Source organism: Meriones unguiculatus, chromosome 7 (assembly GCF_030254825.1).
Source record: "Meriones unguiculatus strain TT.TT164.6M chromosome 7, Bangor_MerUng_6.1, whole genome shotgun sequence".
NCBI lineage: Eukaryota > Metazoa > Chordata > Mammalia > Rodentia > Muridae > Meriones > Meriones unguiculatus.
The window spans coordinates 46368755-46394415 of NC_083355.1; the positions used below are offsets into that span (position 1 = coordinate 46368755).

General features: G+C 47.4%; 2 protein-coding genes across 2 annotated transcripts in view; one reads left to right on the forward strand and one right to left on the reverse strand.

Moving 5' to 3' along the window:
* Itgae (integrin subunit alpha E) overlaps positions 1 to 25661 on the reverse strand; it is a 55785-nt gene that overhangs the window by 4107 nt on the left and 26017 nt on the right. Inside the window, exons 16-29 of the mRNA XM_060387333.1 lie at positions 24894 to 25024; positions 23159 to 23289; positions 22090 to 22247; positions 20075 to 20203; positions 15725 to 15798; positions 13100 to 13232; positions 11688 to 11786; positions 10899 to 10978; positions 9587 to 9661; positions 8583 to 8646; positions 8404 to 8511; positions 4360 to 4416; positions 4018 to 4113; positions 2467 to 2562 (exon numbers count right to left, since the gene is read on the reverse strand). Of these exons, the coding sequence (XP_060243316.1) occupies positions 2467 to 2562; positions 4018 to 4113; positions 4360 to 4416; positions 8404 to 8511; positions 8583 to 8646; positions 9587 to 9661; positions 10899 to 10978; positions 11688 to 11786; positions 13100 to 13232; positions 15725 to 15798; positions 20075 to 20203; positions 22090 to 22247; positions 23159 to 23289; positions 24894 to 25024 (1431 nt within the window). The remainder of the gene's footprint in view (positions 1 to 2466; positions 2563 to 4017; positions 4114 to 4359; positions 4417 to 8403; positions 8512 to 8582; positions 8647 to 9586; positions 9662 to 10898; positions 10979 to 11687; positions 11787 to 13099; positions 13233 to 15724; positions 15799 to 20074; positions 20204 to 22089; positions 22248 to 23158; positions 23290 to 24893; positions 25025 to 25661) is intronic.
* Positions 4595 to 8407, forward strand: Haspin (histone H3 associated protein kinase). Its single transcript, XM_021654621.2, has one exon. It carries the CDS (start codon positions 4605 to 4607, stop codon positions 6873 to 6875), a length of 2271 nt encoding a protein of 756 aa, XP_021510296.1. The 5' UTR covers positions 4595 to 4604; the 3' UTR covers positions 6876 to 8407.

A 25661-nucleotide genomic window follows, 5' to 3' on the forward strand; every position in this document is an offset into this window, starting at 1 on the left:
CAACTAAACACCTGGGTAGACATGTGAACGGCCTCATAAATGACTCACTTATTCCTAGAAAGAGTGACATAAATTTATTGGGGTGAACTGAGACTGTAGGGGCACATGGCATATTAAAATGATATGAGGGAAACCAGGTCCGGGAAATTATCAGACACACTGATCCAGGGAAGGGGTGTACCTCCCCACGAGGGTCCCATCAGGAGGTAAACATCAAACACTGAGATGTCCATAGGCCCCACTGACCTCTTACCTGGCCACTTGGTGGTATGTGCAATCAAAGACCAACCTGCTGAGAACTCTCAACTGCCCCCTAAGGTTCCACTGGGCTAGCCCATGGCTGTTGATGAGAGCTGCTTAAATGGCCTTTCCCTTCCTCCTGATCACTCATCTGGACACACTGTGCCTCCCTCTTCTAGTTCCTCCTGGATCCAGTCTCTGCCCTCTTGCCTTGGTGGTGGGGCTCAACTCTATAGCTTTGTTCTCAAGCTGGTGACCCAACATGCCTGTACTCACAGCCACCCCGGACTCGCTTAGCTTCTCTGCACCTGCTATCTCATCAATGCAGGTTCTGTTCATATTTCTATCAGCTTCCCTGCTTCTCAGGACTTCCAAAACCTCTTGAACTGGTTGTGGTCTCAGTAACCCACTCATGCACGAGCAATAAAAAACCCATTTCAGGGTCCTTGAGGTGGCCCTTGTTTCCACCTACAACTCCTGGTGCCTAGAGCCCACTCAGTAGAAGGAGAGAACAGACTCCTGCAAGGTCCTCTGACCTACAAACAAAATAAATACATGCAAGAAAAAGAGAGGGGTGGGGGAAGGAGGGAAGAAAGGAAAGGAAAGAAACAGCCTGTGCTTGTATTGGCCAGGATCATCAAAGAAGACAGCATATTGTTGCTACTAATATCAGCACATCTTGTGAGATTACTGTTATTTAATACATTCTGACATTGCAGAAAGACACTGTCTATGTGTATGACAGTATAGCCATGACAATGTGGTAGTGCACACCTGAAATCCCAGCACCAGGAAGTGACAACAGGAGGACCCAGAGTTCCAGGCCAGTCTGTGCTGAACTCAGGAACCCTGTCCCAAAATAAATACAAATGCAAACAAATCTTCAGTGTAGAAGAAAATGATACTTCTCCAGAGAGAGCAATTGAGTCTTTATACTTAGCAGCCCTGGCTCCCATCACCTCCTGTATTGAGGAATCCTGTCTAACAAGAGAGCTCACAAGCTGACCCTCTCTGAAAACGGCTCATATCCAGACAGGCAAATGTCAATAAGAATGACAGTGCAGAGCCAGGCATGGTGGTGCACACCTTAAAACCCAGCATTTGGGAGACAGAGGCAGGCAGATCTCTGTGAGCTGAGGTCAGTCTGGTCTACAATACTGAGTTCCAGGGTAGTCAGGGCTATGTGGAGAGACCCTATCTCAATCAAAACAAAACAAAAGAACAACAGAAGAAGAAGAAGGGAAGGAAGAAAGGAAGAAAGGAAGGAAGGAAGGAAGGAAGGAAGGAAGGAAGGAAAAAAGAAAGAAAGAAAGAAAGAAAGAAAGAAAGAAAGAAAGAAAGAAAGAAAGAAAGAATGAATAATTCAGGAGGGGCTGAAGAGATGGCTTAGTGGCTAAGAGAACTTTGGGATCTTGTAGAAGATCTGGGTTCAGTTCCCAGAACACACATAGAAGCTCACAACTGAAACTCCAGTTCTAGGATATTAGATGGCCTCTTTTTTTTTTTTAAGATTTACTTATTTATTTTATGTGAATGAGTGTTTTGTCTGTGAACCGCGGTACATGCCTGGTACCTATTGAGGTCAGAAGACAGCACTGGATCCCCTAGAACTGGAATTATAGATGTGAGCCACCATGTAGGTGCTGGGAACTGAACCTCAATCTTCAGCAAGAGCATCCTACACTCTTAACCAGTGAGCCATCTCTCCAGCCATCAACACCCTTTGCTGTCTTCCATGGGCACCAGGCACACAGGTGGTGCCAGACACAGATGCACCCATACATATAAAATTTAAGAAGGAAAAGAAAAAGAATAAAGACGCAAGGCAACATGCACAAGAACATTTAGCCCAACCACAGACATCCGTTTGGTTTTGTTCACATTTTAGAAAAATGAATTCCAACATTTCTAATGCTTGGTCTAACTCCTACAAAAGAATTAGGCACTGAGCACGTTCCTGTATGGCACCATTACAGGCATTAATGTTGCATACTAGGAAGATATTTTATGTACTCAAAAATAACTTCACACATAGGATGTGTTTTAACTACTTCCTAAATTATGTCAAAGATCAATAAATTTTTAAACTAAGAACTCACCATTGTTGAATCCTATTTCACAAAAGAAAAACTGAGGCAGAAGCCCAAGGTGGGTTGGTGGCACAGTCTAGGTCAGAAGTGACAACAGTTTCCCCAGAACACTAATCAGAAAACAGTCAGGATTTACCTTTGTCCTGTGGTTCTCAGCATTCAGGCCCTCATACAGAGATTTGTTGAAAGATATTTCACCAAGGACCTGCAGTTCAGTTATATCTCTCAGTAACTATAAGACAAGGAAAGGTGGGGTATGGGAACACAGAACATACTTTAGATATGAGCTCATTGTTTCTGGAAGTTCCAACCATCTTTCCCTTCAAACGCATTCCTTCCTTCTCCAGTATTCCTTTAGCCACCATCAATGGTTCCAGAAGCCACACAGCTATCTATCCAAGCAACAATCTTAGTCATTCCCCAACTTCTTTTTCCTTAGACTTGACCTATGCCACAACCCCCATCCAAAATCAGTTCTGGATAATTCTTCTAAAACTCTGTCATGCACATATTTCCTGTATTCCCACTTCTATTTCTTTCTTTGTTTGTTTCTTTTGGGTTGTTTGTTTTGTTTTGTTTTGTTTTGAGATAAGGCTTCTCTGTGTGGCCTTGGCCGTCCTGGAACTTGCTTTGTAGACCAGGCTGGCCTCAGAAATCTGACTGCTTCTGCTTCCCACGTGCTAGGATTAAAGGTGCGCCACCACTGCCCAGCTCCCTCTTCTATTTCAGTTGAGACCACGTTGGTCTCACCCTATAATAAGGCTTGTTCCCAGTCTATAATAAGGCCTCTCCAGGAAAATTAAACTTGAGCAATGTTATGCAAATTAACTAGAAGTACAAAGGCCCAGTGGCCACAATAACAGTGACAAGCTAAAAAAAAAACAGCCATGACAGAATAGCTGGGTATAAGGAAAAGACAATCAAGAAAGGGCAGGAAGCATTGGATGAAGAATTAAGTGGAGACCAGCCCATGTAATTTTTTGCATGCCATGAAAGAAGTATGGATTTTAATCTAAATATATTCAAGTCTCAAAGTCCATTACTTCTGTTTGTTTGGAGTTTCTGATTTTTATTTTTAAAGGAAGATAGCACAGGTTAATGGTAAATGAAGAATTAATTAGTTTTTTAAAAAAATCATGTGCGTGTATGCATGAGTACAGGTATCCATGGAGACCAGGAGAGGGCATCAGATCCCCCTACAGCTAGAATACAGATTGTTGTGAGCTGTCCAATTTGGGTGCTAGGAACCGAACCACATCCTCTGCAAAAACAGTACATGCTTTGAATGGCTGATCCATCCCCCACCACTTGAAGAATTATGTGTACAGATTAGGGGGAAAGCCAAGACAAAGAAAGCATGTCCAAGGTTATGCAGCAGGCCAGAGATGGTGACCTGAATTACATGTCAGTAACTACGCCTCAGGAAAGACATAGAGAAGTGATTTCTGAAAGTGGGTGGCAGGGTTTGTTGCTAGGTACACATGGGAATGTAGCAAAAAGGAGTCATGGGTAATGCCTACATGTCTGTGTGGAACAGGATTAAGACACCTATTAAGTAACTTGCTAAGAGTAGGCTGGAACAGAGGTCAATCGGGTGATCTATTTGGACGGCATCTTTCAGATGCTATTTTCCTTTCCAGAGGAGAGGCCCTACAGCTGGAAGACCCAATCTGCAGCATTTCGGTACCTGCTTTGCGTGGTCCAGGGAGATCTCTGCAGCCACCGTTACATTTTCTTTATTAGATGTGATAGCACAGATCACTGAATGCCATTTTTCCACACTCTGCAAAAGCAAAAAGTGAGCCTGCTTACACTCTTCTAGTGCATTAGGGCTGAAAATCTGAATATCTAGGATAGAGCATCCAAGGTCCCAGAGAAGACGTTGTGAGCAGTTTGAACAATTTCCCTTCGCCCAAGCAGTGTCACTCTAGCAAACAGAACCAGTGAGGCTGAGAGTCTCAGAAAGCACCTGTGACCTGACTTCTGCAGTCACGTCCCTCGCTCAGGCTCCTGAGGCGACTCCACTCACCTGAACAGGATCGCTTCCACATGCCGGCTCTTGACTCTGTGTGCACTCAGTGTGGTCCTGAAACGAGAGCCTTTCCTGAGCCGCCTTGAGCGGCTCTAAGTGGCGCCAAGCATCCACTCCTGGCGGCTTCCGGGAGGTCCGGCTTGCGGCGCGGCCGAGGGCGGGCACTAGGACCCAGGGGCTGGCGGGAGCCCTCGCGGAAGTCTCGCGGCATTTCCGTTTGAAATGACTGGCGGGCGCCCGCCATGGCCGCGTCTCTCCCGAAGCCTGGGACCCGGCTCTTCCGAACGTACGCGGCGAGGGGAGTCCGGAGGGCGCATTGCCAGCCGGGAGGGCTGGCCGTGCAGTGGTTCCAGCCGCCGGACCCGAAGCGCGCCTTCAGCAGCAGCGGCAGTGACCTGTCGCAGCCCGCCGCTTCCGACAGCTCTGACGGCGCTGAAGACCCTGCAGACCCCGACTTCCCCGGCAGCCCCGCGGGCCCGCGGCGCAGGCGTCCTCGAGGCCGCGGCCGCCGGGACCAGTGGACGCTGACGGCCACCCAGAGGCTCCGGAGCCTGCGGCCTCGGCACCCCCAGAAGTGCAGCACCCCGCGCGGCCGGCTGCGACCGCCGCCCTTCTCCAGCTGCAACCTGGGCTGTCCCAGCGTGGACCTCAGCGTGTGCTGCCAGTCCAGGGTCAGCAACGAGCTGGGTACCAGTGCCTCCTTGTTCAGCCCTCCGGCCTCTTCCGGAGCCCCTGCCTCTCCGGATTCAGACTGTGCGGCCCCCAGCGGCTTCCATTTCTCCGCAGCCTCCCCGGATGAAGCATCTCTGCCCAGCCCCCGGGAAGCAGCCACAGACCAAGGCAGGTTGACCACGATGGCCGGCCAAGCCGGAGCCGACTTCAGGTTAGCTCCCTTTAGCCTTGTGGACTCAGAGACCACAGAAGATAAAGAGTTTGTGGAGGAATCCTGTCGTGAAAGACAGCAGATGGGAAACAGACTAAAGGGCCCGGATCTGGCAAGCGAGGGAAAGGGAAGGGCCAGGGGTCAAAAGGTTGTGTCTCAAGAAACCGACCAGATGGACGATGGGGAGGCCAGTGGTAACAGAGACCTTCCAGGACCAGGACAAATCAGCAGACCTAAGGGAACTGGGCCACTCCAGAAGAGGAAACCCCGGGAAGCAGTGGGAACCTCTGCCCCTCCACACAACCAGTCTAAGAAGAAAAGGAAAGATTCCGTTCCCTTCCCGGACTTGAATCCTAACCTTAAGACCTGTTCTTGGGCCAAAACCAGGGCCTCCTTCGGCTTCCACAAGAAGAAAATTGTAACGAATGTGTCAGAGGTATGCAGTATTTATACAATTACCAGTTCTCCCTGTAGGTCCCTCCTGTCTGAATATTCGACCTCTCCTCTCACGAACATAGCAAACAGTACTGTTTCTTCTTGTCACTCCTCCTCTATGTATCTGCTAAGCCCCTTAAAGACCCTGCATGTCACAGACAAAAAGCCGTTTTATGCTGAAAAGGTTTACGGGGAGTGTAATCAGGAAGGGCCTATCCCCTTTAGTGACTACCTTTCCACAGAAAAACTGGAATGCTGTGAGAAAATTGGGGAAGGAGTGTTTGGGGAAGTGTTCCAAACTATTACTGATCAGACACCTGTAGCCCTAAAAATCATTGCTATTGAAGGACCAGATTTAGTCAATGGGTCCCATCAAAAAACCTTTGAGGAGATCCTGCCAGAGATCATCATCTCCAAAGAGCTGAGCCTCTTGTCTGATGAGGTGTACAACCGCACAGCAGGCTTTATTGGGCTGAACTCAGTACACTGTGTTCAAGGGCCTTACCCTCCCTTGCTGCTCAAAGCCTGGGATCACTATAACTCAGTCAAAAAATCTGAAAATGACCGGCCTGACTTTTTCCAGGAAGACCAGCTCTTTATTATCCTGGAATTTGAGTTTGGTGGGGTTGACTTAGAGCAAATGAAATCAAAGCTGTCATCTGTGGCTACTGCAAAGAGCATTCTGCACCAGATCACCGCGTCCCTGGCAGTGGCAGAAGCATCGCTGCATTTTGAGCACCGGGACTTACACTGGGGAAATGTGCTCTTAAAGAAAACCAGCCTCAAAGAGCTCCACTACACCCTCAATGGGAAGACAAGCACCATTCCCACCCATGGGATACAGGTCAACATCATCGACTACACCCTGTCCCGACTGGAGCGGGATGGGATTGTGGTTTTCTGTGACATCTCCACGGAAGAGGACCTGTTTACAGGTGAAGGGGACTACCAGTTTGAGGTCTACAGGCTCATGAGGAAGGAGAACGAAGGCCACTGGGGAGAGTATCACCCCTACAGTAACGTGCTGTGGCTGCATTACCTCACAGACAAGATTCTCAATCACATGAGCTTTAAGAGTAAATGTCAAAGCGCAGCCATGAAGCAAGTAAAGAAAAAGCTGCTTCATTTCTACAGGACCGTACTGAGCTTCAGATCTGCCACTGACCTGCTCTGCCAGCACAGTCTGTTCAAATGAGCCAGGTAGTTGTACTCACCTTGAGAGTACTTGCAAAGCTTCATTGAGTACATTTTTAAAGCCTCTGGTACTGTTTTTAATCTCTGCCACTAGAGCAGGATGGAGGTAAATACCCATCCTTAAGAGTTCCCTCACAGCTTTTTAAAAGAGAATTTTGTTTTTAAAAGGTAACCAAAATGTTTGTCAACATGATTAAACTTGCTTTTAACAAATATTGTTGAGTCCTCTTGTCTGCAGAATCTACAAACCTGATGTTGCTGTTTTTGAGCCTTGGTAGCTTATGCAGGATGAGCAAAAGCGAGTCAGAAAAGCCCAGCCCTCTGCTGTGGTCCTTACTGTTTCTGCTGCTGTTGCCAAGATGCAGAGCAGAGAGCAAGATCGAGACTAGAGAAACAAAAGCAAGAGAGAGGAATGCACCTGCAAAGGGAAAGTGTGGGAAATGTTTAGCAAATTCACTTACCAATCACAGCAACAGAAGCAGAATTTACAGATTTTCATCAGGAAAATAAATGTCTCTGTGGCACTAGTATTTTGATTTTTGCTTATTTTCATAATAACAAAAAGGGAAACATTCTGCTTTAAAATCTTTGGGGGGGTGTTGTTTCAAGATAGGGCTTCTCTGTGTAGCCTTAGCTGTGCTGGACTACCTTTATAGACCAGACTGGCCTCAAACTCACAGAGATCTGCAAGCCTCTGCCTCCCTGAGCACTGGGATTATATAATCTTAATGGCTAATTTTCCTTCTGACTGTTACTCCTCCTAATATTTTCCCATAATCAGATAGTCTTGTTTTTTTTTTGTTGTTGTTGTTTTTTTTTTTTTTGGGGGGGGGGTGTGATTGATTGGTTTTTCAAGATAGGATTTCTCTGTGTAGCCATGGCTATCCTGGAACTCACAGATATCCAACTGCCTCTGCCTCTACCTCCTGAATGCTGCGATTAAAGGCATGAACCACCACTGCCTGGTTGATTTTTGTTTTAAAAAATAAAACAAATGCACATTAGTTTGTGTGCTGGTACAGGTTGAGGGGCAGGGAGACAAGTAGAGATCAGAGGACCTCAGCGGTCATCTCAGGAATGTCATCCACCTTTGAGACAGCCATTCATTGTCCTGGAGTTCAGCAGTTGAGGTAGGTTTCTGGGATCCTTCACTTCCCTAGCAGTGAGGTTACAAGCACATACCACCATACCCAGCATGTTATATGGATTCTGGGAATCAAACTCTTTGTGTTTGCAAGGCAAATGCTGTAACTGAGTTATTGTCGAGCTCTTTTTATGTTTTTTCAAAGTTTTGAATCCAGGGCCTTGTGCTTCGTCTCTTTAGTTTACAACAAGCTCTCACTAAGTTGCTCAAGCTAGTCTTGAAACTTACTCTGTAGCTGCAGCTTAAACTTAGGAACTACCTTGCTTCATCCTCACAGACAGCTGCAAATACAGGCCTGATTAAAGCTGAGCTCATGTTTCTACCTTTGGGAACCCGTAGTCTCTGGAAAGAAATGTGGTCATAGTAAAGAATCCCATGGAAATACCTGAGTCTTCGTCAGCTTCTTCACTCTTACAATCTGGAAATCTTGTAATTTGATGGGAACACAAATTTGCAACTGGAATACAGCTCCAAAGAGATTCTCCCCATGCACCTGCCGGATAAAAAGAGCGGAAAGTCAAAGCTTTACCAGCTTTAGGTTGGCACTGAGCACTATGTACTTACATTGAAGAAGAATTCCTTGTGGTCAGAAGGGCTCTGGCTCATGTTCACGTACATCACTGACGGTCTGCAATGAGAGGATGTGTGAGAGAGAGGTTCCTTCCTGGTTCTGAATGAACCTGAGTGTTTCCAACCAGAACACTAAGACAGTGCCTGGTCCTTAAGAGGCCTCAAATCTGAGAGTCAAAATCTTACTTTACTTGTAAGGCAATTGGGACAAAATATTTGCAAGCTATGCACTTGAACTCAGCTGGACTTGTTTCCCTTCTCCAGCTGTCTGTGTACATATGTGGCAGTGCACTTGTCTGTGGATGTACGTGTACAGGCCAGAGGTCAATGGCAGGTCCCCTACTCTTCACTTTTGTTTTTGACAGTCTCTCACTGAACCTGAGAGCTTGCCATTTCAGCCCAAAGGGTCTGCCTGTCTGACCTCACCCACCCTAGCACTGCCCTTACAGGAGTGTGGCACCCCACTGCCTTTTATGGGTGCTGAGAACCTGAACTCAGGTCCTCATCTTGCCCAGCAATGACGTTACACACTGAGCCACCTCGCAGCACTTCTCCAACCTCACAGCCACTCTTTGCACAGCATCACGTCAGTTCCCTTTTGTAGCAGGACCAGTTGGCACTGTGGTGTTGACCATGATGGTGTTTCAAAAACCCAATATGAGGTATGTAGGTGGTGCAGTAAAGAAACCAAAACTGCTGCTCCATGGGTGGAAAAGTTTATTCCAAACTGCCAAGGCTGTCTCTAGCATGGACCTTGATAAGCTGATAAGTACCACATGTGATTTAACCACCAGAAATCCTATAGTCTAGGTTGAGCTGGGTTGGACAAACCAGTGAGGCTGGCATAGGTGTGTGTGTAGGTGCCCCTTGGTCCTGACAGTATCCTAGAAATGTTGGGCACTAAGCCCACATCCACCCTATGGGCACTTCTGTCCACTACAGAGAACCCCAAAAGTCCTCATTGCACGGCTGTCACGCAAACCCTTGGGAATACTTACCTGGAAAGAACCGCAATGAAGGCATGTCTGAATTGAAGACTGTGGGTCTCTCTGGCCAAAGACTTCTCATTGGAACTGGGAATAAAAATGTTAATTGACCACACAACTGCTTTCTTGACTTCCTAAGAAATGTCTCAAAGGTGAATCATTTAGGCCACACCTAGAGAACCCTTGATTTCAGAAGGATTTCTCAGCTTCCATACTTGACATTTTGAGCCAAAGAATTTCCTGTTATGGACTTGTCTTACACACTGAACAATAGTTATTGGCACCTGCGGTGTCTGTCAGTAGAAGTCAGTATCACCTCCTAAGTCATGGCAATCAAAATTGTCTCTAGAGTGATGGGCATGGTGACACACACCTTTAGTCCCAATGCTTGGGAGGTGGGGGCAGGTGGATCTCAGTTCAATGCCTGCCATGTCTACAAAGCAAGTACCAGGACAGCCAGGGCTACACAGAGAAATTGCGTCCCCACCCTCCCAAAAAAAAACAAGACTCCACACATTGTGTCAGGAGCAGATTTGCCCTTGATTGACAGCCCCTTCCCAACAGTACATCCTGTTCCACCTTTAAACATGGAGGCTTTGCAGAGTTGTATCAGAGTTAAGAAAGCCAGAACTAGGACTCGGGTTCAAAGTTCATTCCACCAGAATATACCTTAGTGTTCCTTTGTGTGAACTAAAATATCTTTTAATTTTATTTTTTTTAATTTTTAACAATTTATTCATTATATCCCAATTGAAGCCCCCTCCCTCAACTCCTCTCAGTCCTACTCTCCCTCTTCCCCCATCCCCTTTCTATAGTCTACTGAAAGGGGGAGTTCTCAGCCATCTGCCCATAGCTTATCAAGTCTCATCAGGACTGCCTGGATCCTCTTTGGCCTGGTAAGGCCGCATTGCCAGGGGCAAGTGATAAAAGAGCAGGCAACTGAGTTCATGACATGGTCAGCCTCTGCTCCCCTTACTTAAGAACCACATGGAGACTGAGCTGTCTATGGGCTACATCTGAGCAGAGGGTCTCCATGCATGGTCCTTGGTTGAAGTATCAGTCTGCAGGACCACCTGAGCTCAGATTTTTTAGCTTTGTTGGTCTCCTTGTGGGGCTCCTGTCCCCTCTGTATCCTTCTATACCCCCTTCTTCCATAAAGAACTAAAATATCTTAAGTATCTTTGATGAGAGAAAACTTTTGGAGCTCAGTGAGGTATTCCATTTCTCCCAGAACAGCAAAAGAACCATAGAGCTCAGCCTGAACATGACAAGATCTTTTCCCCCAAGGCCAGAACTCATGCTTACTAATACAGACACTACTTACTTGGAAACAGTCACACTGATGTCTGCTGTCCTGTTTGGAAAGATGCTCTCTTCTAGCTGCCAGATTACTGAGACATTTACCTATTTTAAAGGAGAAAATTAAAAAGGAAGTGGGGGAACTTGACAACTGCTTACTACTCACTGCCCAGACTCCTTCAATGCCAGGGAATGGAACGCTGACAGAATTAGAAGGATTAGAAGGGGTGTCCTCATTAGAGGAAGGGAGTGAACTTAAAGTTTTCAAAAGCTCACAGCAGGCCAGTCTGCAGATCAGTCTGTAGCTCTCAGCTACTGCTCCAGCAAATACCTGCCTGCCACCATGCTCCCTGTCATGATGAAATAAATGGACTAAGCTTCTGAAATCATAAGTAAGCTCCCAATTAAATGCTCTCTTTTACAAGACTTGCCTTGGTCTCTTCACAGCAATAGAAGGATGGTGAAGATACTGGCTAAGCAGCGCTAGGAAACCCAGTTTACATTCCCCATGGTCTTTGTAGCACAGCCACTACTCCATGTAAGCCCCACAATGAAAATGCTGTTAGCCAAACAGCAGAGTTTCTGCACACTGCCCCCACTTCCCTCTGCTTTCCCCAGGGAAGCCAACACTGGCCACACATCAGAAAACCATTCCCCACAGCCCCTCCATTCTCCACTTCCAGGCAGACTTGTAAACATTGCTATATGGTGACCACAGCAAGGGAAGCACAGGGACCACAACTGAAAGTTGCAGGCCAGGCTGGGTGCTCGGGAGCAGTGAGAAGAGCCACCTAATCTCGACAGACTCACTCACGGATGATTTCTTGAGTATGGGGTGACCAATCTTGCAGTTCATGATCACGACAGAAACAACTGACTTGGGGTCATCACACTGAATGTCTGGAGAGGGCGGCTGTTAAAATAGAAGATGTTTTATCTTTATTTGTATTTATTTTATGTGTACGAGCGTTTTGCCTGCATGTGTGCTTTTGTATGCATAGGCATGACTGGTTCCACCAGAGGTCAGAAAAGGGTGTCAGAGTCTCCTGGAACTGGAATTACAGATGGTTGGGAGCCACCTTGTAGCTTCTGTGATTCAAACCCAGGTCCTCTGGAAGAGCTCTCTCCAGCCCCAAGAGACGCTCTCAGGGAGGAAAAGGAGCACCCAATTCAACAACCATTCGCTGATCTGACTGTCAGACTTGGTCCCTGGCCTCCTCACTGAGAGTTGAGTATAAACCAGAGCCTCGGGGTAGTGTAAGACTGGTTCCAGCTGACAGGACTATACAGAGTCCTCCTGGAGAGAAAGGCATTGAAGTTGGGCTGTGGGGCAGGCAAGAGCCACACTGAGACGAGGGAAAGCTTGTGTGGGCTCAATCACTGCTGTGCAGCCTTCCAACCACGGTTCCTCAACTACATCACCAAACAGAGCTACTCTCCCCCAGATACCCTAAATATGTAGAAGATAATTTCAATTTTTCGTAGAAGAGATGCTAACTTATCTCAAGCAAACTGAGATCCCCTGGGGCAAACCTGTAGTCCTAACAGAGTTAGGTTTTACTGACTTGCTGCAATGAGGAAATCTGCCTTGGGGTGTCTTCACTCAACAAAGGAGAATGCAGCATTGTTAGAGAGTTGGGGTGGGTGGAATTAAGGAAAAGGCAGAAGAAGCTGTCCTGAGAGCCTCACAACAGTGCAAAGGTCAGGCGATGCCAGGGCAGCACGATCCCAGTCAGGTTCCATACGATACACGACGGAACTGTGTCCAGAAGCACTGCAGCTCTGATGGACACTGAATCTACTTCTCTGTCGAAGTGACTGAGATTACGCAGACAAGAACATTTTTTTTTCCCCAGAAGAACTAACAGCAGAGTTTCCTACCATCTCTGAATTATGAGAACATAGTGCATTGGGCAGCCACAGGCTTGCAAGCTCATTTTTGCAGCTGGCCTTGTTTCAGTGAGCCCAGCGTGATGAAGTTTCACTCCCTCCATTTCTTAAGCATTAGAAGTTATCTTTCACAATCCTGGTTGAGGGAGACTGTGAGCAAGGAGGAGTGATTTGTAGGCAAAATGGTGCCACTGCGGGTTTGCACAGAACACAGAACTGGAGAGGATTCGTCTACTTGCTATTCCTGTACTGGATGGAGCAGGAGGCTGGTAACAATGGAGTAGAATCAGGTGGGCAAACAAAGAAAAGCATGTTCCCCAAGCCGCGTCACGGTACCTTTTGTATCCTCTTAAACTGTAAGTTTCTGGGATAATTCAGAGCCATGTTTGTCATGTAGGAATCTTCCCCGGAGTTAGTCAGGCTGATATTCATGGTCACCTCCTTTGTGACACCCACCACAAGCTCCTGCCTGTGAAAGGTGAAAGGAGAAAGAGCCCATCCTTGGCAGTGTGTTTAATCTGTAGAATTCCTCCTGACTACAGAAAAGCACATTCTAACTATCCCCCAAGAAAAACTGCAAAAGACCCAGCTTTCCTTCCTGGCTCCATGTCCACATTAGCTGCTTAGCCACTAAGCAGTTACTGAGCTTATAGCCACTTACTTAGTAGTCACCATGAGCCAAAAGCCATGCCCTGTGTGCCCAAGTAATCCTCAGAATTACCCTACAAAGTAGTATAGTTACTTCCCATTTTGCAGAAGAGAAAACAGAAACTAAAAGACAGAAGCTTTTACCACTAAGCTGTACCCCCGGCTCATTTTGGTTGGTTGGCTAGCTAGATTTTACAAGTTTCATTCTGTTGCTCAGGTTCCTCTGGCATCCACTATGCATCCCAGCTGGTCTTGCAAGCCTTCTGCCTCAGCCTCCCAGGTCTGTGACCAGGATTACAGGTTATGAACCACAGTGCCTGTCTGTGTTTGTTTGTTTGTTTGTTTGTTTGCAGGAGACAAGTCTCACTTTGTAGTCCAGGCAGGAAGGCTAGTTCTCATTTGACTCTGTAGAGGATCCATATTTGCAACAGCAACTCTCAGTAGGCATTTGCCTGCTGTGTACACAAGGGGGAGGTATGGGGCAAGCTCACTGCTCAAAAGGAACTGGCTGGGATGTGGCTCTTGGCTGCAGTTCACTCCCTGTTTAAGCAGCTGTTTCCTGAAGGAGTTCCTTGGTAATGGCCCCACAGGTCATGCCCATCTGAAAAGGAAGTCTTACGAACGTCCACTCAAGGACAGGGAATCTGTGCCAGAGAAGCCAACTCCAGACAACTGGCCATCGGCAGCACTTCACACATGGTAGCCTCTGAGGGCATTCTTAAGACTGCCACATGTCTCAAACCAAATAGGACCTCAGCTCAGCTCCAGCAACCCCATCAGGGACTTTGGTTGGACTCAGAGCCGTGAACATCTGCAGCGAATGGAAAGATGGTCAATCCTGCTGTATTATCCTCATCCATTAACCTCACATCAATATTCTGTACTATGAAATATGGCACCAGGTTTTGTTTTTCATTTTATATTATGTATGTACGTGGTCTTTGCCTGCATCTATGTATGTGCACCATACGCATGCAGTGCTCTGGGAGGCCAGATCAACCACAGAACCATCTCTCTAGCTTTGGAGTTACATTTTTAAAATTGCATTTAAATGCAATGACCTTACAATTAACTATTGGGCTGGGACTAGTGGCCAGTGTGTCACATGATGCAGTAGTAGATCACTGGGCTGAACCTTCTCCTTGCTCCTTACCTCTCCTGTCAGCAAATCCTAAGACTGACTTCAAAATGGCCACTGTCTTTGCCTCCAGGCAGTCTAAGCCACCACCCTCTTGCCAGCATCTGTCAGAGTTGGAATTGTCTCCCTGCTTCCTACAATCCATCCTTGTCTAGCACAGTGGTTCTCAACCTGTGGGTCTCTGTCCCTTTGAAAGTCAAAAGACCCTTTCACAGGAGTCACCTAAGACCATCACAAAACACAGATGTTTACATTATTCGTAACAGTTATGAAGTAGCAACAAAAGTGATTTTATGGTTGGGGTCAGCACAACACACATGAGGCGTTATAGTAAAGGCCGCAGCAGCACACTGTGCTAGCAAGAGCTATGCTGTTAAGATGCGAGCCCAGCTTGCTCCTCTGATCTCCAAGCTCATCGTCAAGATCCCTCTAAGGTCTCAGGGGACCCGAGTAGACTTCCTGCACTTTCCCCAGGATACTCCTCCTCCCTCTCAGCCTTCTGCATTTGCATGGGGTCTGCGCTCCACCTTCCACCTGCAGGGCCTGCTTGTATCCAGGCATTTGCTCTACCCTCGGACACCCCCAAGAATGGTACCGCTCCTGTCACCCTCCCTGACCACTCTATTGAAAGCCTTGCCCATTCCCCGAACTTCCTCACCCCATGCCTGACTTATCTTTGTGCCGTAGCCCATCAACCCAGAGTTTACTTATCTATCACTTTCCCCTTAAGTGCCAGGAGGGCAAAGATTTTTGTCTTTACTGTTGGCTGAGTTAGTTCCCAGAATCTAAACTCCCTCAAGCAAAATAGAACTACTTCAGAATTCGTTTATGAATTTGGCCAAGAGGTGAACCAGGAAGTTCTAGGAGTGAGGATCGATCCCTCAGCACTGTCCAGGTTATCAAGAGATCTGGGTTCAGATTTACCAAATGGCCACTGGGAGTCTATGCAAGGACTCCAATTACTGATCTGTTTTCTGATCCATACAATGGGAAGACAAATCTTCATCTTGCCTCCCTCACAGGGTGGCTGAAATAACAAATACAAAGTCCTATTGAGGGCCATGAGGGGGAGGGGAAAGGAGTGTGCATGGGTCTGGAAAAGGGGCGTGCCCAGGTGACCGTCAGGAGGACATCAGCTGCAGAATTGATGCTCATGACAACACGACCCGACTCACTGAGACATGGCGGTGGCCAGCTGGACCTCAGCGACGCAGAACACTTTGTTCCTGCAGTCCTTCTCATAGGGCAGCTGGAAGCAGGCAAAGAGAAGGGGTCTCAGCAACCGCAACCCTGACCTCCTCCGAGGGCTTCACCCGCCATGTCCTGCCGAAAGAAGCAGGACTGAAGAGAGTGGAGGCGACAGCTGAGACTGTGCCCACGCGGCCGGAGAGCTGTGTGACATTCTCAGACAACACGGGCACACTGTGACCTAGGCCAAGCACCCATGGAGGGTGATCTTTGTGGAATGTTAGGCATGCTGTCTGCATGTGCGCATTGAGCGCTAACACTCAAGCAGCTGTCTATCTCCAGCGTCTGCGAGGAAAAACGTTCTGAAAGAAAGCTTCCTTGGTTTTGGAATATAGGCAGAAAGAGCTGGGGCAGGAGCAGGGTACTGTGAATTCTTGGGAACACCCTCCCCCACCAAGGCAGTCTTCTGAGTGAGTTAACTACTTCCCTTTCTGCATATATCTCACAAGTAAACCATATTGCCACATTTGCTTGCCACCCTAGCGCTAGGGGTACTGTGATAGGATGGTAAGTTTGAAGACTGGGCTACATAGCAAGACCTGTCTCAAAAACAGAGAAAGAAAGACACATTTGGTTCAGAAGCTCTTCAAGTCTGAAAAGTCTCAGTTTGAGTTGAAAAGAACCAAGTGTTTTAAAGAAGCCAAGTCCAGTTTTTTGTAGTAAAGGTAACTGCCAGCTCCCCAGCTTAGGAGTCTTTGCCCATAGCTTCCCAGCAGCTGGAGATCATCACAGCAGCTTTCTGAAGAAATAGCAACAGGGCTAAGCTTGTGTGGGAGCCCAGAGCCTGAAAAGAGACCATGAAGATGGAGTTTGCTAAGCCATAGTGTGGAGCTCTATCTAATCGGATCAACAAATTTGTGCTGCCTATTTGTTTGTTTATTTTGGTGCTTAGGGTGAACCCCAAGGCCCATGCCCCAAGCCCTATTTTTAAATTTAGGCATTGTTTATTTTTAGTGTGTCCTGTATACAGTGCATGTATGTGAATGTGACATGTGCATGCCACAGGGCCCGTGGAGGTCAGCTCTCAGGAGTTGGTTCTCTCCCTCTACCAAAGGACGGGGGACCTGCACTCGGGTCATCAGGCTTGCAAGTGCTTCTTCCTTCTGTACCCGATGAAAGACAACAGGGTTAACCCATCTTAGCTCCCAGCTGCAACTCTTCCCTTGCAGCATCCGTGTGCTCACAGCACCTACTTTTCCCTCCTTGCTCTTACTGACAAAATAAATATTTTAAATTCTCTTTTCCAAACCATCACAGTAATAATCAAGGACAACTTATAAATAGATGCTGAGCAGATAGGTACATCTTAAACTTTCTCACTAAAATACTCATTTACAAAAGAAAATGGGAGGTGGGCAGTGGTGGCACATGCCTTTAATCCCAGCACTCTGGAGGCAGAGGTAGGCAGATCACTGTGAGTTCAAGGCCAGCCTGCTCTACAGAGTGAGTTCCAGAACAGCCAGGGCTACACAGAGAAACCCTGTCTCAGAAAACAAGCAAAGTGAAATGGGAGCAGGAATAGCAGGCACACGACCCACGCTGAGCCTCCCATGGGATGTCTTGACAGAGCTTTACTTCTGTGGTGTACAGCCTGATCCCACCCTGAGGAAACACAAGAAATAACTCAACTGAGGGACAACCTACAAAATGACTGTCCTATGTCCTTCCAAACTGTAAAGGTCCTGAGAGACAAGAAAACAAAAGTGGGGTGTTGGTATAATGTTCTTTTGAAATGTATATACTTTACCCTTGTTCATTCAAATGCTGATTTCTCCACTCCGGGCCCCCAGCTCTCTGGTTCCAATCTGGACATTGCATTGTGATATTTATTCTAAGCATCACCTGTCTCAACTTTGTGTAAACATGCCAAAATAAAGCAACTAGCCACAATGTTGAGCAAGGGAAAGGAAGCAGGAAGACAGGAAGGAGCCAGAGGACAGGTAAAGAGTGGGAGGCAAAAGGGCAGGGGCAGAGCTAGGAGAGCAGAGTGAGAGGAGATCTTGGAAGGAAGAACAACAGGGAGAGATGGACTGGACCTAATATATCACTAAAAGCAAGTATAATGTACGAAATCTAAATGTTAGGAAACTATGAAGGCTTGGAGGTTTAGGATGGAGTAACTATTGCCCAGCATTGTGTTCTAGGTTAATTAAATAAATCCCAGTGTCTGTGTGGTGATTTGGTTATACAGCTGTTTAGGATTAACAGCAGCTTTACCAGAAGATATATCAATAATAAATATTAATCACCACATACAACAGTGGGGCATGGTGTCAAACGCCTGTAGTCCTAGTCTCAGTGCTTGGAAAGTAGAAGCAGGAGTTCAAGGTCATCTTTGGTTATAGGGAGCTCAAGGCTAGCCTGGACCATATCTCAAAATAAAAATAAAGGGGGCTAGAGAGAGGGTTTTGAGTTCAATTCCTAGCAGCCACATGGAGGCTCACAACCATCTGTAATGGCATCTGATGCCCTCTTCTGGGCATGTGGCTGCATGAAGACAGAGCACTCATATGCATAATATACATAAATAAATACATCTTTGCCTGTTGGTGATGGAACATGCCTTTAATCCCAGCACTCTGGAGGCAGAGGCAGCAGCTCTCTGTGAGTTCAAGGCTGGCCTGGTCTACAGAGTGAGTTCTAGGACATCCAGAGCTACATGAAAAAACCCTGTCTTTTTTTTTTTTTTTTTTTTTTTGTTAAACATTTTTATTTATTCTTTATACAGTGTTCTGCCTGCATGTACACCAGAAGAGGGCACCCGATCTCACTATAGATGGTTCTGAGCCACCATGTGGTTGCTGGGAATTGAACTCAGGACCTTTGGAAGAACAGCCAGTGCTCTTAACCTCTGAGCCATCTCTCCAGCCCGAAAAAACCCTGTCTTAAAAAAATAAAAAAATAAAAATAAAAATAAATCAAAGTAAAATAAATAGATAAAATTTTTAAAAAAGAAATAAAAAAAGAAAATTTAAAATAAATAAATATGAAGACAAGGAAAGACATAAGTCAATCACTCTAAATTCAAAATAGCTAAGATAAATGACAATAAAAATCCTAGATTTGTTTATTTTAATTTAGTATTGATTGACTGATAAGGGGTATCATATAGCTCAAGCCAGCCTTGAACTCACTGTTCAGCCATCGATGCAGATGATGTTGAATTTGTTTTTCTGCCTCTAGCTCCTGAATTCTGGGATTATAGTCATGTGCTGCAGCAGGCCTAGTTTTATTGCGTGTAAAGAATGGAACTTAAGCCTCCGTGTGTTCTAGGCAAGTACTCTATCGACTGAGCTACACCTCCAGAACTATTTTTCTTTTGCTAAAAAGCAAGTTCCTGGGATATCAGGCAAAACATGAATAAACTTGTGGAGTGGCTAGCAGCATTCCATCAGTGTAATTCTGATTTCATCCACCGCTCAGTGGCCAAGAATGGCCTTGTTTTTAGGGAGTACGCACTGAGCATGGGGGTGAAGCGGTAGCAGATCTGGAACTTACTATCAAATGAGAATTCTTTGTATTGCTGTTTTTAGACAGGGCCTCACTGTGTAGCCCTGTGTGGCCTGGAACTTGCTGGGTAGACTTAACTGGTTTAGAACTCACAAAGATCTGCTTCAGTCTGTGCTGCCTGAATACTGGAATTAGAATGTCAACCACACCCACCCCAACTACTACTTCCTTGTAGTCTTGTTATGGCTTTTTTTCTCCCTGGTGATCTTTCTCTGCTCTGTAGATGAAGACTGATGAGTACTCTGAGGAAGGACAGATCACCTTAGGTATGACAGGATTAGAAAATTCAGCTCCCTTATTTTTCTTTGGTCATGAAGGAGTTTCTGTGAACTACCTGCCTGTCCCAGATGCACTGATGGGTGCCAGCGTAGAGGGAGGTGCAGGCTTGCTGAGCCAGACACCTCAGCATAAAGGCTCCGAGGAGAGCCTGAGCAAGCGTGTCCAAGGGTTTCCTGTCTGCAGCTCATGGAAGGACAGCTCCAGTTAGCCCCCACAAGGGACCCACCACCACCATCCTCAGAGACCATGCAAAGTGAGAGCTCCAGTGCACAGTATATCCACGTGTGTCACTAAGCATGGAGGGAGCACATTGGTGAACAAGCCCAGGGCAATATCTGGAGACCTGCTATCCCCCAGTGAGCAATGAACAGCAGCCACCTCGGGGCTGCACTTCCCCACTGACAGTCTGAATTCCCTCGCTCACAACTCTAGCCATCTTTGAAGTTAGGGGAGCAAGACGCTTGAGTCCTTCCTGGGGGTGGAGTCACCTGGAAGATGGCAGAGGATTTCTTGTAATAGTCGAGGATGGGGTCGGGGAGATCCCTCTTTTGTCCAGGAGTCTGGAACTCGTAGCTGACCTTGACAGTGATGTTAGAGAAGCAGTCCTCTTCACAAAGCTGTGGGTGGGGCAGGAGGCAAGGTCAGAGGTGGGTGTAAAGAAGAGGCCAAGGAAAAATAAATAGTGACAGTGATGACCTAGAAATCTTCCAAAGGTCTGGGCAGAGGGGAGATGTCCCTCAAGCAAGCCACCAAGAGCTTTAGCAAAGTTTCTCCAATCTGCCCCACCCTTGGGTCTCAAGCCTCTTTATGGTTCTCACTCCAGTCACAAAGGGATTCTAGCTTAGAGTTTATGTAGAGGGCAAACAGGATCAGGGGAGGGGGGCGAGCTGTAGCCACGTGTGAATTAAGATCTCCAACCAGCGTGGAGGAGAATTGAAGGGTAAAAACTGAAAATAGGAAATGGGTGGAGGAGGCCATTTGCTACACTCTGCTAAAATGAGCCTTCTGGGGCTGGAGAGATGGCTTAGAGGTTAACAACACTGGCTGTTCTTCCCAAGGTCCTGAGTTCAATTCCCAGCAACCACATGGTGGCTCATAACCACCTATAGTAAGAACTAGTGTGCAGGCAGAATGTTGCATAAATAAATAAATAAATAAATAAATCTTAAAAAATAAATAAAATAAAATGAGCCTTCTGGTCAGAATAAGCGCACTGAGGGCTGGCAAGATGGCTCAGTACGTAAAGGAGTGGCTCCCGAGCCTGACAGCCTGAGATCAATCCCCAGAACCCGATAGGGAGAGCTGACCCCCACAGGTTGTCTGCCCTCCACACACACACTGAGGAGTGCAGGAGAAACAAATAGTAAAAGCACTGGACACGAGAGCAAAGAGCTGACTGCCTGGTAAAATAGAATTAGGCATTTATGTTTTTGAGATTTATTTTATTATTTTAGTTACGTACATGTGGGATGGGCATTTGTGCAGAGTGCTGGTGCTTAAGGAGGCCAGATGTATTGGATCCTCTGGATCTGGCGTCACAAGCCCCCTAATGTGGTGCTGGGAAACAATTTCAAAAGCAATGTACACTTCTAACCTCTGAGCCATCTCTCTAGCTCTCTGCTGTTATTTTTAGAGGGCCATAGATGTTTTAGAAACTTTCCTAAGCCAAGTAACAGAGCAGGATTCAAAGCAGAATCCGTGAGTTTGTCTTCTGAAGTAAATGGTCCATGCAGTCCAAAGTTCTAAGACCTGTTCCACTCTCAATTCCAACGAGGCCACTTTTTTTTTTAAACCATCGCTCTCAATAGCTTCAGCAAGATTTCTCTTTTTAAATAACCTTTAAAAATAACACTGTCTTTCTAGTTCTGCCTGTTAAAGCTATGTGTGTATGTCCATTCGTTTGTTTTATGTGTATGGGTATTTTGTTTTCATGGACATCGGAGTCCCTGGAACTGGGGTCACACATGGTTGTGAGCCACCATGTGGGTGCTGAGAGTCAGACCTGGGTCCTCTGGAAGAGTAATCAGTACTCTTAGCCACTGAACTGTCTCTCCAGCCCTCAAGTCCTGCCTCTTAATTGTCCATTTTCCTGATGTGGATTCTTGAAAGGCCCTTCAGCCTACAGTTACTAGGAGTAGATAACACACTGAAGCCATTCCCCTCTTCATCCCGTCTCTAGGAAGCTCAGTGATGCTGTCTATGCTCAATTCTGGTAGATGCCTTCCTTTCTCCTCCGCTTTCTCCCTGCTTCCTTAGTTCCTTCCTTCCCAGTGGACTAAACATGGGGCCCCACACATGCAGAGCGCGCACAATGTGTGCAGTATCCACGATCCATGCAACAGCCCAAGCTTGTTTAGTGTGGACTTCTGGCAGGATTGTATTTCCAGTGCCGCTTTGTGGCTCCTGATACACTAAATTACGGCTGCCTAGTCCTATCATTGTGTGGAGAGGCTCCAGCATGGCAGATAACTTCTCCGGGTCGCTGTCTGCACTCTCTACTCACCTCCTCCGTGGGGATGAGCTCCAAGTGTTCGCAAAGAGAGGCTCCTCTGCTCCACTTCCTGAGGCAGCTCTGACAGCTGATGCCTGCACATTGTAGCCTCTGCCTCTGCTTGCTCACATCCACTTCCACCGTGAAGTTGAGTGACATGTCTCTAAGGCCTGTGGTCGAAGACCAGACTGATGAGGCTGGGAAGGGAAAGGCCCGGGCAGAGAGCCCCAGCCTGACGAGGTTCTGTGAGCCCTGATGAACGTGTCCCCATTTTTTTGAGGGTTTCACCATATAGCTCCAGCCTGGAACTTGCTGTGAAGACCAGGCTGGCCTTGAATTCACAGAGATCCACCTGCCTCTGCCTCCCCAGTGCTGGGATTAAGCCTGGCTATTCATCATCATTTTGAAAGTGATTTCCCACCCCTCTAGTTTTCTGGTAGACCTGGCCAGGGTCCCTCGGTGTTCAGCACACTCTCTGGGTTGAATCCAACCTTCCTTAGGCAAAGAGGCCCGAGGCAGGTGTGCTGGCTGGTTTCATGCCAACCTGACACAAGCTAGAGTCCTCTGGAAGATGGAACCTAGTTTCATTTTCTGTTCTGTTTTGTTTTTTTCCTACCCTTGAGGTTGGTCATGACCCTCACCCAAGAGGACTTCATGACTAGGATTGTTCATGAGGTTTAAACCTTGAGATTTGCTGGAAGGCTGCTGGGAGGGAGCTCTTGGCCCTGGACACTGGGCTGTGACAGGTATGCCCTCCTCCCTCTGGCCTTCTTCCTTCTGAGTGGAAGAGCAGCTAGGACCCCAGCAGGTTCTTCTGGAGAAAGGGAGTGTGCCTCTGGGAGCCCTGCAGTGATCAGGCAGGGAACAGCAGGAGAAGATGGGCAGCCGATGCCTTTCTGGACATTGTTTCAAAAGCACCCCTCCTCCCAACATGGCTCTGAACTCAGCTCATTGGTTTCAGTCACCACATTCAACCGAACTAAGGACTCAGGAGCCAGGCTCCAGGGAAGGAACTACTGCCATCCCTAAAGCCAATCAGGAAAGACTACAGCCCCAGAATGCCCCATCAGGCAGCCCTTACCTGGCTCAGAGGCTGTGCCTGAGGAGTCAACTTTAAAACACAGTTCCACATGTATTGTTCCGGTGAAGACCATGGGCAGCGCATCAGGGGTAAAGGTCATAGATACAGTCAGGTTAACCACAGGTCGTGAGCTAAAGACAGCAAAGAGGCCCATGAGAAGTGAGCACATTCTGTCACAGTCAACATCTCCAACACGCAAGGGTGCACTGAGACCTCAGGATATATTAGCACAGCAAGAGGGAAAAGGGGAGGCTTTGCTCCCATGGGGAAGTAGACAACCGGAAAGAAGCAGGAATAGGGAAATACAAGATCCTAGTGATGTAACAGAATAAGGTGATAGAAATGGAGGCCACTTAGATGGGTGGTCAGAATGTTCTTCCTGATAAGGAGGCCTTGAAAGTGAAGCCATTAACAAGAAAAGGTCAGCTCTGAGGGAACTGAGAGAAGGTCTGAGGGAAGCACCCCAGGCGAAAAACACAGCTAGTGAAAAAACTGTGGCAGGATGAGGCTGGTTTGTCTGAGAAATGCAAAGGTCAGGAGACCGGAACATAATCACTGAAATAGACAGTGGGGACAAGAGTTGGGGACAGGAGGTGGGCAGGACCAGTCACAGATAGCACTGTAGGTCAAGACAAAGAACTGAATTTTTACTCAAAGTGGGAGCCACAATTGACGGGTATTTTGTTTTTGCTTTTCTCTGAGACAGAGTCTCTCTTTGTAGCCTTGGATGTCCTGGACTCACTTTGTAGACCAGGCTGGCCTCAAACTCACAGAAATCTGCCTGCCTCTGCCTCCCTGAGTGTTGGGATTACAGGCATGTGTCACCAAACTGGGCCACACTGAGAGGTTTTAAGCAGTAGTAGAGGGATCACATCAAGAGAGCATGGGAAAGTCTACGCGGTGGTCCTGTCAAGCCGTGACAGCTCCTTGTGCTTGGAGATGTTTTGAATTCAAAGCCAACAACAACAACAACAAAACCTAGCTAGGATGATGGAGGAAGGATGAAGAGGCCTACAGAAAGCTTTTGTCCTCTGTAGCCTTGAGCTGGTGATCCACCTGCCTCTGCCTCCTGAGTAGCTGAGGCCACAGGCCCAAGCCAACAGGGCCAGACCTGACTCTAATCATCACTCTCTAAATGGGTGATAGAGTACCGTTTGCTGAAACTGGAGCCTGAGGGAGGGGCAGCCTGGAGTTGGAAGGGGAGAGGTATAAGTGCCCCATTTGGAGATGCTGGTGAGCAGGCAACAGGATGGAACACAGGATGGGCACACAGGGGCTGTAGCCACAGGACCGAGAACTGCTCGGTATTTCCAGTGCCGCTTTGTGGCTCCTGATACACTAAATTAAGGCTGCTTAGTCCTATCATTGTGTGGAGAGGCTCAATGATAGGACTAAGCAATGATAGGAGAGGTATTCTGAAAATCACAGGATGCTGCCTCCCTTAACTATGCTACCTTCCTTGAGTACTTCCTCACACAATCCTCCCGCCCCTGTGAGGCAGGCACTGTCATTATTCCCAATTGTGGATAAGAAAGTTGGGACTTAAATTCCATAGCCACCCAAAGCCATCCTGTTGAGAGCTGAGGAGCAAACTAACCTAGGCAGTCCCCAGAAGCTGTGCCCCATCTCCACACTTCCTCCCTCCCTTGGTGCCTGGAATCTGTAGGACTCACTGAGTGTAAAACAAGGGGTGAGGCTGGGACTTGAGTCACAAAAAGACAGAGAAGACCCCTACCGGAACACTGCTGCCTGGTCCCGAGAGCCAACTGTGATGTCAGCAAGGCCATCTCCATTGAAATCTAAACCACCGGACACAGACATGCCAAAGTAGTGGAGTCCCAACGCCACAGAGGAAGCTCTGATCCGCTGGGAGGAAGATAAAAGTTTCACCTTCTAGTCCTTAGCAGTCACCCACCTCCCCACCCTGGTGGTGAACTGTCTCTGAGGAAGAGACATCCGGGTGGAGCTCTGAAGGCAAGGAATGGAACTGGGGCGGGGGCGGGGGGGAAGAGCAGAGCCCTCTGAGGACACAGTGAAGGCTTGGTGGTGCTGAGGTTGGGTGGGGTAGAAGGAGGTAAGGGACTATGAGTGCAAAGGAGGTTTGATGTGGGATGTGGTTCTGAAGAAGTGACCTCATCAGGAGCACAATTTAGAAGCATCCCTGGAGGCACAGGGAGAAGATGGACTGGAGGTGAAAGATGGGGCCCAGGGGAGGATGCCGTGGTGTGTATGTGTGTGTGTGTGTGTGTGTGTGTGTGTGTGTGTGTGTGTGTGGCACATGTGGCGGGGTGGGGAACAGAGCCAAATCATTAGGATGTGGCGACTAACAGGCTATGGACTAAGATGTGTAAGAGACCTAGTGACCACTTGGGGGAGGTGCTAGGAAGCGGATGCGGGGGTGGAGGGGACGAGGAGCCAGACCATGCTGGATGGAGGTAAGAACCGGAGGAAAAGAGACAGAGAGGGGCCCTGAAGTGAGTCGATGGTCAGCCTAACCCTGGTG

Excerpts from the sequence above, each read along its gene's own strand:
- Haspin (XM_021654621.2), top strand. The coding sequence starts at position 4,605 with ATGGCCGCGTCTCTCCCGAAGCCTGGGACCCGGCTCTTCCGAACGTAC.